General features: G+C 36.6%; 1 protein-coding gene across 7 annotated transcripts in view; it reads right to left on the minus strand.

The window, feature by feature from the left end:
- The window catches only part of ODAD2 (outer dynein arm docking complex subunit 2), a 183,409-nt gene that overhangs the window by 155,503 nt on the left and 14,349 nt on the right, over positions 1–13,557 (minus strand). For 5 of the 7 annotated variants that reach the window (XM_047865081.1, XM_047865080.1, XM_047865083.1 and 2 more), the window contains 3 exons: positions 12,045–12,161; positions 1,581–1,783; positions 147–245 (listed from right to left, as the gene is read on the minus strand). In XM_047865081.1, coding sequence (XP_047721037.1) covers positions 147–245; positions 1,581–1,783; positions 12,045–12,161 — 419 coding nt within the window. Of the gene's footprint in view, positions 1–146; positions 246–1,580; positions 1,784–12,044; positions 12,162–12,370; positions 12,522–13,557 lie in introns of those variants that run through there. The other 2 variants (XM_047865086.1, XM_047865085.1) reach the window with 2 other exon arrangements.

The raw sequence follows: 13,557 nt of genomic DNA on the forward strand, positions 1-13,557 counted from the left end.
AGTGCGGAGCCTGCTCGGGATCTTCTCTCTCCCTCTCTCTCTCTGCTCCTCCCTCGTCAAGCCCCATCTTTCTTTCTCTCTCAAATAAATCAAACAAACAAACAAAGAGGGTGGTGGGAGAATAGCTCATGTTAATAGACACATACCGAACTGACTGCGCTCTTCCGGGTTTAACAGGTGGCCCTGACCTTTCAGGTCTTCTTCTGTGTTTCTCCTCTTGGGGGTCTCTTAGTAAGCTTCTGTACCTAAAAACACATAAACTTTTCAAATTAATTTATGTGGATTAATTGGAAATTAAAAATAGAAATACATACAAATATTCCATCACTTTTATGCACCCAAGTGATGTTCTCCTAATACAGAAAACGGCTATGAGTTCCAGCCTCATCTGACACCTGAGATGTCCCTTCTGTCTCTCAGGCACAGCCATGTACTTTATGTAGTGGAGGAGCATGTGGTCCACTATGTCTTTCGTGAGGACCAGGTGCTAGGAACAGGCTGCCATCACTGTGGTGGCCCTGCCCTCTCTGCCTTCTATTAGCAGTGGCTACTGCCCTGGCTGAAAGCTGCCTCTTTTCTGATCTTCCACACCCAGCACTACAGCAGGGCCCATATCTGGTTTTCCAGGTATTCCCAGTTGAGCACAGTCCTTGGCACATAGTGAGTTTTCACTAAATTGTTGTTAGGTAATTTCCTGACTGAAAAACGTAAGCATGTGGGCAACGCAGTTTTTTAAAAATTCACCTTCCAGGTAACAGAGCAGCCCATGTATTTGTCATTTTCAGACTCAAAACAGTCACAAAGACCAAACACCTCACAATTGAGAATTAGAGGAGCAAGAGTGTCTCCTCTTTCCACAGGACTCCTTCCGTCTGCTCTTTGGGTTTGTAGGCAAAATGCAATCGCCCAGTGGTCCTCAGAATCCCTGCCCAATCAGGCGACATGAAAATTGTAAGCCTATTTGCTAATTTAAAAAGTGCTCTAGGCACTTCTGACTGCTCTGATATTTACATAAGGCTGGTCCTTAATCTGTACTCTGGCACCTATTTATAGATGGCCCAAAATGGAACTAGTTTTGTATATTTCAGACATTCAACAAACCAGTGTCTACTTTACTTAGGCTTGTTAATATTTACTAGCCTTTCTATAATATTTACTTAAAGTTCTGTTAATGACAAGACATTATCTCTATCAAGATTTCCCTGATTTCCACATAATTTTAGTCATCCTAAATGCTCCTAGCACTTACTTAATCAGGTCCCTACAACTATGTTTACATTGCTCCTGAGATGTCTCCATGTGTTTTCTCATCTTTTTCATGCGCTATTTTCCCTGACTTACTGAGTGAATTGTGTTCTTCCCTTCCCTTCCCTTCAGGTGCCCACCTGTAAACCCTATTCACATCAAATCCTTCTACTTGGTATATGAAGAGGAGTAGGGAGGGATCCACTTGCATTACGGAGGGAATGTAAATATCTACTCTAGTACTTTCCTGCTATGACATAAACTTATGTGAAAAACTAGGCAAATGTGGTTACTGAGGATGTATCAGAAAACCCATCACGCAAATTTCCACATACTCTTTGAAACGAACGGTAGCCTTCCAGCTTAAACTTGGCTCTAATCTCTTGGTCATTTGACTCTTCCCAAAATTAATTTGGTTCTTCTCCAGTGTTCTCTTGCCTGAACCAGTAATAGCTTTCTGAACGGGGGCTGCTTCTTCCTTCTCAGGTGGCTCATTAGTTGGTTCTTTCTTTTCCTTTTTGTCGCTGAATCTCTTCTCCTTTATTTAAAAAAATAATAATTTTTATAATGATATCATTTCTGAATTATCTAGTGCTATCTGAAAATTAACACTGGTGGTAACTTCACTAAAGGAAGTCTCTGATGCATCTAACTTGTGTTGCTTAGTGGCACACATTGGATGAGGGCCACTTCAGGACTGAGGTCTCTAACAGAGGTAGGCTGATAGTAATGGCTGTTCCTAAACTCACCCCCTGCTGTAGCACACACAGATCCAATAGCTGCATTTGACCTACTCACTCCTCGCCACTGTCAGAAAAATGTAAACTCAAATGCTATAGTGACTGGGACACATCATGTACAAATTGCTGAAACTACAGATAAAGAGAATATCTTGCAGGGAGCCAGAGACAAAAGTCACATGACAGACAGAGGGAGAAACACAACAATTAAAAGAGACCTATCAGAAACAGTGCAAGCCAGAAGAAAAGAGAATGATACCCTTAAAGTCCAAAAAAAAAAAAAAAAAAAAAATCCAAGGAACTGCCAAATCAAAATTCTAAACAGAGACAATTGGAGGGGTATTATGACTAATCCATGAAGTTGAAGATAGAACAACAGAAATTACCCAATCTGAATAACAAAGAGAAAATTGATTGGAAACAAAAATGAATAGAGCTTCAAGATCTGTGAGACCAAAACAAAAATTCCAAAATTCATGTCCTCAGAATAACAGAAAAAGAGGAGGAAGAGGGTCAGACTAAAAATGTATTCTAACATGATTTGAATTTTCCCTAAGTTAGAAAAAGACATAAATCTAAGATTCAAAAAGTTGAAAAAACACTAAACAAACTCAAGAAAAACTCAAAGAAATCCATGCCAAGACACATAATAATCAAACTTCACAAACTAAAGACAAGGAAATTCTTAACAGCAGTTGAGAGAGAAACAATATTTTACTTATAAGAGAAAAACAATTAAAATAATAACAGATTTCTCAAAAGCAACCAGGGAAGACAGAAGGAATTAAAACAACATTTTTTTAAGCACTGAAAGTAAAGAATTGTCAGCCTGATACTATATCCAGGGTGAGTATTCTTTAGAAATGAAGGGGATGTCAAGAAGTTCTTGGGTGAAAGAAACACGAAAACAATTTGTGGATGAAGGAAAAACGAAGAGAATCTGTCATCAACAAATTTACCTTAAAAGGGTAATAAGTTTTTAAACAGAAAGACTGTGATAAAAGAAGAAAACATTGCAATATCAGAAAAGAACAATGGAAAAGAATAAAAGTGTGGGTAAATACAAAAGACGTTCATTCAGCTCTTGAGTTTTCTAAATGAAGTTTGATGGTTGAAACAAAAATAGAACATTGTCTCATATAGTTATCGATGTATGCAGAATAAAGACAATTATAAATTAGAGAGGGTAAAGGGACTTAAAAGAAAATATGGTTTATTTTTTTACTAAAGTATTTATTTTTTCAGTCACATCAGTGTAATAGTATTACAGCTTTTATAAGAAGTTTATGTTGAAAGAGAAATGACATATTCTCATAGAGTAAATTTGTAAAGGAAGAATATGTCCACAGCTTTTCTTTTTGTGACATACCAGGAGTTACAAAGGATTGAGGCATATACAATTATTGTTTGAAGGAGACATGGTTTCTATGTTTCACTCAAACTGCTATGATGTCAAACAATAGATAATTATTAATTATGTATGTATAATATTGTACAATACCCAGAGTAACTCCACACACACACACAAAATCTATGCAAAGAGATACACTAAAAACACTGCGGATAAATCAAAATAGAATTCTAAAAAATGTTCAAGTAATCCATAGAAACTGGAAAAAGAAAACAAATGAAAAATAGAAGAACGGAAAACAAAAGTAAACTGGCAAGTGTAAGCCATAACATATCAATATTAAATGTAAATGACCTAAACACATCAGTAGATACACCAATAGAAAGTTTCACAAATTTCTTTTTAAAATGACTCAATTATGGGGCGCCTGGGTGGCTCAGTCGGTTAAGCATCCAACTTCGGCTCAGGTCATGATCTCGCGGTCCGTGAGTTCGAGCCCCGCGTCGGGCTCTGTGCTGACAGCTCAGAGCCTGGAGCCTGTTTCAGATTCTGTGTCTCCCTCTCTCTTTGCTCTCCCCCTGTTCATGCTCTGTCTCTCTCTGTCTCAAAAATAAATAAATGTTAAAAAAAATTTTTTTTTAAATTCCTCAATTATATGCTATTTAAAAGAAACATCAGGTGGTTCAGTCGGTTAAGTGTCTGACTCTTGGTTTTGGCTCGGGTCATCATCTCCTGGTTTGTGAGTTTGAGCTCCACATGGGACTCTATGCTGACCGTGTGGGGCCTGCTTGGGATTCTCTCTCTCTCCCTCTCTCTGTCTCTCCTGTGCTTTCTTTCTCTCTCAAAATAAATAAATAAAAACTTAAATATAAATAAATAAATAAAAACTTAAATAAATAAATAAATAAAAACTTAAATAAAAACTTAAATATAATAATATAAATATAAGTAGCTTGAAAGTAAAAGGAGGGGAAAGATAGAACATGCAAATATTAGTCAAAAGAAAGCAGGAGTGGTATAAAATTATCAGATTAAGTAGACTTCAGAAAAAGAAAAACAACCAAGGAGAGAGAGGGAGAAAACAGCAATCTTAAATGCACATACAGAGTTGCAAATAAAAAAAACAGAACTAAAAGAAAAATTAGACAAATCCCCAGTTATAGTTGAAACACTTCAAAACCTCTCTCTTGACAACTGATAGAATATCAACAAGAATATGGAAGAACTTACCACCAAAACCACATGATATAATCCACAAAGTAAAAAGAAAAGAAGAAATCATAAATACCAAAGTAGAAAAAAAATAGAGAAAAATCAATGAAACTAAAAGCTAAGTCTCTGAGGAAACTGAAAATCAATACACCTCTATCCAGACAGATCAAGAAAAAATAAAACACCAATGACCAGTATCAGGAATGAGAGAGAGAACAATAGCTACGTATTCTACAGACATTAAAAGATTAATAAAAGAATAACTTTAAAAAATTTTTAATGCTTATTTATTTTTGAGACAGAGAGAGTCAGAGCGCAAGTGGGGAAGGGGCAGAGAGAGAGGGGGAGACACAGAATCTGAAACAGGCTCCAGGCTCCAAGCTGTCAGCACAGAGCCTGACATGGGGCTCGAACCCACGAACCGTGAGATCATGACCTGAGCCGAAGTCAGACACTTAACCGACTGAGCCACCCAGGCGCCCCAATAAAAGAATAACTCTGAACAAGTTTATGCCAATAAATTTGACAACTTAGATAAAATGGAAAAATTCCTATAAGGACAATCTACCGGGGCATGTGGCTGGCTGTTGGTAGAGCATGTGGCTCTTGATCTTGGGGCTGTGAGTTCAAGCCCTGCACTGGGGGTAGAGATTACTCAAAATAAAAATAAAATGGTTAAAATAGCAAAGGTTATGTATGCTTTACACCAGTGGAAAATTTTTTTTAAATAAAATAAAGACAATCTACCAAAGCTCCCTCAAAAAGAAATAGATAACCTGCATGGCCCTATGACTATTAAAGATGTTGAATCTCTTTTTAAAAAACTTACTTTACATAGAACACTCCAGACCCTGATGGCTTCGGTACCAAATATTTAAGAAATAATAACAATTCTACACAAACTCTTACAGAAATTGCAAAGGAGATAAAACTTCCCAACTCATTCTATAAGGCCAGTATCACTTTGATAACCAAAACCAAAGGTATTAAAGAAAATGACACAGCAACAACCTTATAAATATAGATGTGAAACTAAAAATCTTAGCAAGTTAGATCCAATCATATATAAATAGAGGTACTACATCCTGAACAAATGAGATCCAATCATATATAGAGATACTACATCCTGAACAACCTACATTCCAGAAATGTAAGGTTAGTTTATTTTTTGAAAACTCGTATCAATGTAATTTACTACATTAACAAACTAAAAAAAGAAAAAAAACATGATTATCTCAAAAGGTAATCATTTGATAAAATCCAACATCTATTTCTAATAAAAGTTCTTAACAATTTGAAATAGAAGGGAACTTCTTCAACCTTATAAATTTAATATGTGAAAAAGCTACAGCTAACATTATATGTAGTAGCAACTGAAAGCTTTCCCTTTACCACTAGAAACAAAAGACCTTTTCTATATAATTCTATATTGGAGGCTCCAGCTAGGGCATTAAGGAAAGAAAAAAAGGCACTGATATTGGAAAGGAAGAGGCAGAATGATCTTTATATACAGATCATATGATCCTCTATAGAAACTCCCTGGGATCTACAAACCAGACACTAGAACTAATAAGTGTTTCAGAATATAAAATCAATATATAAAAACCAAGTGTATTTTGAGTGGCAACATATAATCACAAATTGAAAATTTGAAACTACCATTAACCATAGCCCTTGTGAAATAAAAACTCAATGAGTAAGTGTGAAGATCTAACTGGCTTTATTAACGGATTCATGAATGCAGCAACATCCCATCTGGTAATTAGAGAGACGCTCCACTGAAGTAAACAGTTTTTAAAGGCTGAAAGAACATTTTAAAAAAGGGACTTGACTATCAAGGAATATATTGTTTAGGCAAGGTTGCCCTCTTAAGAGGAGAAGAAGGGGTAAATCAGTAAATTTCCTGGTATTGACCAGGAAATTCCAGTTGACTGGTTGCAGGGTACATTCCTGGTTGGTTGAAATTGTAGTTATTTAGGTATAAACACTATAATAATAATAACACATATTTTAGGATATATAATAATATATCTGTTAGGTGGTTGACTTGGCCTAAGTGATGCCACTTTGGGCTTGTGGTTTTCTTTTGTAACACCCCCAAAACATGAAATGCTTACAGGTAGGTTTCACAAGAGATGTGTAAGGACTATGCACTGAAAGTTACAAAATATTGCCGAGAAAAATTAAAGAAGATCTAACTAAATGGAGAGACATACTATATTCATGGACTGGAAACTTCAATATTGTTAAGACATCAGCTCTTTCGAAAGTGATCTACAGATTTATCACAATCTCAACCATAATTCTTTCAGTGTTTTTATGAAGAACTCAACAAGCTGATCCTAACATTCCAATGGACTTGCAAAAGATGTAAAATAGCCACACAAGTTTGCAAAAGAGCAACATTGGAAGATTTACACTACCTGACTTCAAGACTTACTATAAAGCTACAGTGATCAACACAGTTTAGTACTTGTATAAAAACAGACAAACAGATCAGTGGAACAAAAATACGCTCACACAAATGGACAACTGAATTTTGATAAAGATATAAAGGTAATTCAATGGAGACAGGATGGTTTTTTTTTCAACAAATGGTGCTGAAACAACTAGATATTTACATTCAAAAGAAAAAAAAGGACTTTGATCCGCACCTCATATCATGTACAAGAAGTAAATTACAAAGGCCTGAATGTAAAACCTAACATTTGAATACTTCTAGAAAGGAAACATCTGAAAAAATTTTTGTGACACTGGGTTTGGCAAAGCTTTATCAGATACAACACTATGAAGAAAAAATTAACTTAAACTTCATAAAAATTGAGGACACTTGCTCTTTAGAAGCAATGGTTGGAGAATGAAATAAGCCATGGACCCGGAGGAAATATTTACAAGTCATATATCTGATAGAATATGCAAGCCAAGAATATATATAAAGATCTCTCACAACTGAGTAAGAAATAAAACAACCCAATAAAAAACTGGGCAAAAAAATCTGAATAGACACTTCATCACATATGATAGATAGATGAATGGCAAATAAGCATATGAAAGAATGCATTCAAGAAACGGAAATGAAAACTCAGGGAGATACCAGTACACGCACCTATTAGAATGTTTAAAATTAGAGGTTTGACCATACCTATTTTTTTTTTTAGAAAAAGAGAGAGAGAGAGAGAGAGCGAGAGAGAGAGAGAGAGAGAGAGAGAGAGAGAGAGAGAACGAACACATGTGAGCCAGGGTGGGGCAGAAGGAGAGAGAGAATCTCTCTTTTTGTAGAGAGCCTGACACAGGGCTCCATCTCATGACCCTGAGAGCAACCTGAGCTGAAATCAAGACTTGGACATTTAACCAAGTGAGCCATCCAGGTGCCCATGACCAATTATTGACGAATAAGCAGAAGAGCTGGAACTCTCCATACGCTGCTGGTGTGTATGTAAAATATTACAACCACTTTGGAAAGCAGTTTACAAATTGTTTAATAAGTTAAACATACAACTACCGTTTGATCTGCTGTTTTATTCCCACATTTTCCAAGAGAAATGAAAGCATATGATCTGTACAGATAAGCGCCTGAAAACGAAATGTTAAAAATATGAGAGTTTAAATTGTAAAGACATGCACAACGTCTTGAAGATAAAGTAAAAGTATTTACAGAAAGTGGGTGACAGAAAATCAGAGGATCTCAGAGTCCCAACAAACAACTAGTAAGTTTCAAAAAGAGAGCAAAGAGAACAGAGAGGAAGGAATGATTAAAGATGTGATATGAAAAAAGTATTTTTCTAGTTCTGAAGGACATATGTCACCATTAATGAAAAACAAACAACACCAGCACCAACCATATCATCATGAAAATTACAGAACATCAGGAATAAGATCCTAAAGGCTTTGATGATGGGAAAGGCCAAAACAGGCCACATAGGAAAAATTGCCTTAAAAATTCTAAGTAAAAATTATTTTTGAACTATCGTTACAGAAACAATAACGGACAGAAAAATAAAGATATTTTCACACACTAACCCTCAATTTTTTCCCTCTAATGTGCCTGTTTTGCTTAGGAACCTCCACCAAAATGATGGGGTACACCAACAAAAGGAAAACTAAATGGAAGGGAACTTCTTCAACACAATAAAGGCCATCTATGAAAAGCTCGCAGCTAACATCACATTCAATGGCAAAAGCCTAAAAGCCTAAAAGCCTTTCCCCTAATACCGGGAATAAGGCAAGGAGGTACCTTTCACTGCTTCTATTCGACACAGTCCTAAAAGGTCTAGCTATAGTAATGAGGCAAGAAAAAGAAATTACATCCAAATTGAAAAGGAAGAAGTAAAACTCTCTCTGCAGATGACATGATCATATATGTAGAAAGACCAAAAGATTTTTTTTTTTAAACTGAATTAATGGGGGCGCCTGGGTGGCTCAGTTGGTTGAGCGACCGACTTCAGCTCAGGTCATGATCTTGCAGTTTGTGAGTTTGAGCCCCGCGTAGGGCCCTGTGCTGACAGCTCGGAGCCTGGAGTCTCCCCCTCTCTCTGCCCCTCCCCTGTTCATGCTCGCTCTCTCTCTCTCTCTCTCTCTCTCTCTCTCTCTCTCTCTCTCTCAATAATAAATAAACGTTAAAAAATGTTTTTAAAAACTGAATTAATAAATGAATTCAGTAAAGTTGTAGGATTTGATTTTGAAATTCATATTCAAAAGTCAGAACTGATTTCAACCCTCAAAAATCAGTTCTAGTGGGGTATCTGGATGGCTCAGTCAGTTAAGCATCCAACTCTCGATTTTGGCTCAGGTTATGATCTCACAGTTGTGAGATCAACCCTGCATCATGCTCCACGCTGGGCATGCAGCCTGCCTAAGATTTTCTCTCTCCCTCTGCCCCTCTCCACCCTGTGCACACGCCTGCACATTCTATGAAAAAAATCAGTTCTATTTCTCTATAGTAGCAGGGAACAATCAAAAAGGAAATTAAGGAAACAATATCATTTATAATAGTATCAGGAAAGAATAAAATGCTCAGAAATAAATTTAACAAAGAAGACAAAGACTTGACCCTGAAAAACATAAAACACTGCTGAAAAAAAATTAAAGGAGATAAAAACAAATGGAAAAACACCCGTGTCCATTGATTGGAAGAATTAACATTAAGATGACAATGCTATACAGAGCAATCTATAAATTCAATACAATCCCTTCGAAATCCCAATGCTATTTTTTTTTTTTTTTTGCAGAAATGGTAAAACCAAACCTAAAATTCAGACAAAAAGTCAAGGGAGCCCAAACAGCTAAAATAGTCTTGAAAAGCAAGAACAAAGTTTGAGGACTCATTACTTCTCAATTTCAAAACTACTACAAAGATATAGTAATCAAAAGAGTGTAGGACTTGTATAAGGATAAACAAGATAGAATAGAATTGAGAATCCAAAAATAAATGCCTACATCTATGGTAAATTGATCTTCAAAAGGATACCAAGCCCATTCAGTGGGGGAAAGAACAATCTCTTCCTCAGATAATGCTAGGAATCCACACACAAAAGAATAAAATTACATCCTTATCTTACTTACACCATATATAAAACTTTACTCAAAATGAATGAGAGACCTAAATTTAAAAGCTAAAACCATGAAATTCCTAGAAGAAAAGAGGGGCATATCTATCTTCATGACCTTGAATGTGGCAATGGTTTCCTAAGTACAATACCAAAAATACAGGCAACATAAATGTATTTGTTGGACTTGATCAAAATTAAAAATGTTTGTGTATCAAAGGATACTGTCAAGATGAATGAAAAGACAGCCCACAGAATGGGGGAAAATATTTGCAAATATTAGATCTGATAAGGGGTTAATATCCACAATATATAATGAATTCCTACAACTCACCAACAAAACATTTTTTTAATGGACAAAGGAACTGAATAGACATTTCTTAGAAAAAAAAAGATACACAAATGGCCAATAATCACATGAAAATATGCTCAACATCACTCATCACTAGGGAAATGCAAATCAAAACCACAATGAAATACCACACTTCATAATTAGGTTGTCTACAATAAATGCACATACAAACCCACACACAGAAAATAGTAAGTATTGGTGAGAATATGGAGAAACCAGAATCCTTGTACATTGCAGGTAAAAACATAAAATGGTTCAGTCTAGGTGGAAACAGTTTGGCAGTTCCTCTAAAAGTTAAGACACAGAATTACCATATGACCCAGAAATCTCACTCCTAGGTATATACTCTCCAAAACTGAAATAGGGACTCAGATACTTGCACACCAGTATTCACAGCATTGTTCACAATAGTCAAAAAAGTGGAAACAACCCAAGTGTCCATCAACAGATGAATGAATGAATAAATTGTGGCATAATATACAAATGGAGTATTATTCGGTCATAGAAAGGAATGAAGTTCTGGCAAAGGCTACAGCATGGATGGACCTTGAAAACATTATGCTGAATGAAATAAGCCAAATACCAAAGGACAAATATTGTGTGATTCCATTTATCTGAAATATCTAGAAAAGGCAAATGTCTAGGGACAGAAAGTAGAGAGGTTACTAGGAGCTGGGGGAGGCAAAAGGGGAAGTTACTACATAAAGGGAACAGAGTTTTAGTCTGAGATGATGAAAAAGATTTGGAAGTAGACAGTGGTAATGGTTGCACATTAGGAATGTAACTAACACCACTCAGTGATACCACTCAAGTGGAGAAAATGGCAAATTTTATGCTTTGTATAGTTATTTTACGACAATAACAACAAAGGAAAAACTGGAGTCCAGGAAAACAGGTGCTCAAACACCAGGCAATAAAAAGCCTTCGCAGGATGATGACAAAGAGAAGTTTCGGGACAAGAGTAGCAGCAGTGCAGTAAGAAAACAGTCCTCTGGAAGTGGCAGGGTCAGAAGGGAAACAATGGGCCCGATAAGTTATCTCTTGTGGGATTTGTGGAATTGACCTCTTGGGAATCAGCCTGGAGTTTAAGTGTGTTTCATTAGTATTTCTTGCATATTGTTTCTTGCCTACATCAGCTTCAATCAAGATTTTACTTCATGAAATAACTCTATTAACTGATTTCTTTGTGCAACACTATTTCAAAAACCACGAAAAGACACAAAGGAAGCACAGGTCTTATGCATATGCAGGTGACACTTATTAAGGCAATCCAATTCGGTAGTAATCATGGGATGTTGAGAAAGGATAAAAATAATCAAAACATCTGGGCTTCGTTAACAGGGCTGACTCCTTTGTTCTTAGTGTTATTAATTCAAAAGGGAAGATGAAGAGTGCTATTTAGAAAGCAATCTGAAATATTTTACACCTATTACCTGAATCAGAAACTTTCTCAAAGTACTACACTTATTTCGTATTTTATGTTATACTGTGAAAAACACTGAAAACAGAAGCAAAGTCCAAATATAGGCAGAATCACTCTCATTAGAAAGTTGAGTCAAGTAACACTATGCTATGAAATTTTAAGTCTATAAACTTACCTGTTTAGACATATTTTCTGAAAATTTTGCTGATTTTTCTTTTAAAAATGTGACAAGGTCTTTATAAATTTCACCTTTTCTCTCATAATTAATTTCCCCCTCATTGTCTGTTTTGCCCTTTGGGAGAAAAAGTTTGATGCTGTTATTAATGTAATAGCAACTGAGCCTGATCAATACATCACAACCCAAGCCCACGTATCGTTTTCCTCTCTAAAGGACCCATGTGGTAGTCTTTATACATAAGAAATACAGGCAAAATCTTTCTCTTAAAGTTATCCATCCATTCAGTCATTCATTCATTCATTCAGCATGCTTTTACTGACTACCTCCTATATGCATGTAGGGCACTCTGCTGGTCAGCAAAGAATCAAAGTTTCTTTCCCTCTGTACCTCTCAAATGTAAAAAAGCAGTATGACTTCAAGAGCCTCTGGCGAAGTCATAAAAGGCCCCAAGATTAGAATGTCAGCACAGAAAAGCTTGTTTCTATTTGTCACACCCTTGCTCTTGTTCTGTGTGACACGGTTGCTATAGGCTTATATTTTCTAGAATTCTAATCTCTATGTATCAGTCCATCCCTCCACTCTTTGTCTCTGTACCTCTTTCTTTTTGTCTTTCCTTTGATCATTTCCCTTTTTTGCCTACCCTAATAGAAAAGATTTGGTTCTCCCTTAACCAAATGTATACATAAAAAACTGTAGTGTCTTATATATCCATAAACATCATGCATATACATATAACTCTAGTGTGTTATGCATTTTTCTGTAATTACTGAATAGTTTCATGTTCCTTATCTTTCATTTTTTTAATAGACAGGAATACTTAGATTTCCATATCAAATAAAGTTGTATGTAGGTCAACAGCCTTTGCTAGAAACCAAGTCTCCTTGCCCCACTCTAGAAAGTCAAAGAAAATCATTCCTTGTTACCTCTTATCGTCTAATTGGAAAATTCACTTAAAGTATCAAGACGAACCAAAAGTACAATCATGTTTAGGCTGTCTCCCTCCTCTGTGCAGACATAAGCTAAGCATCATGCTGAGAAAAAAAGCACGAACAAGGCACATCAGGACAGATGCCTGCCGGTAATCAAGAAAGCGGCACCGAAACGTTGACAACCAATCCAAACCAAGAAGTAGCAAATCTCCAAACAGTCCCCTCTGACGGCTGGGTCCCGTTACAGATTTGGGTTCTCCCTGCAGACTTTGCCTGTGAGGCCCCAAATTACACCGCAAAGGAGAAAGTTGACCTCAGTGAACAGGTAGAAGACTAAATGTTTTTTAATCTAGAGGCTTTGGAAGGCCATCTCTGCTTAGTGATGCTCGGGGCTTTGGGATCTGCAACACTGTGTTTTTCCTTTGCCAGCTTAGGTCAGCGTCAGTCAGCAGGAAGTGAAAGGAACACTGACAAGCTGGAGGGAGGAAGGGACATACTCCCTCTTCCTCGTCTGCTGTCCCTGTTAGAGTTACCCCAGCAACGGCCCTTCACCCCTGGCAGCAGCAGTCGCTCCCAGTAGG

Source organism: Prionailurus viverrinus, chromosome B4 (genome assembly GCF_022837055.1).
Source record: "Prionailurus viverrinus isolate Anna chromosome B4, UM_Priviv_1.0, whole genome shotgun sequence".
Classification (NCBI taxonomy): Eukaryota; Metazoa; Chordata; class Mammalia; order Carnivora; family Felidae; genus Prionailurus; species Prionailurus viverrinus.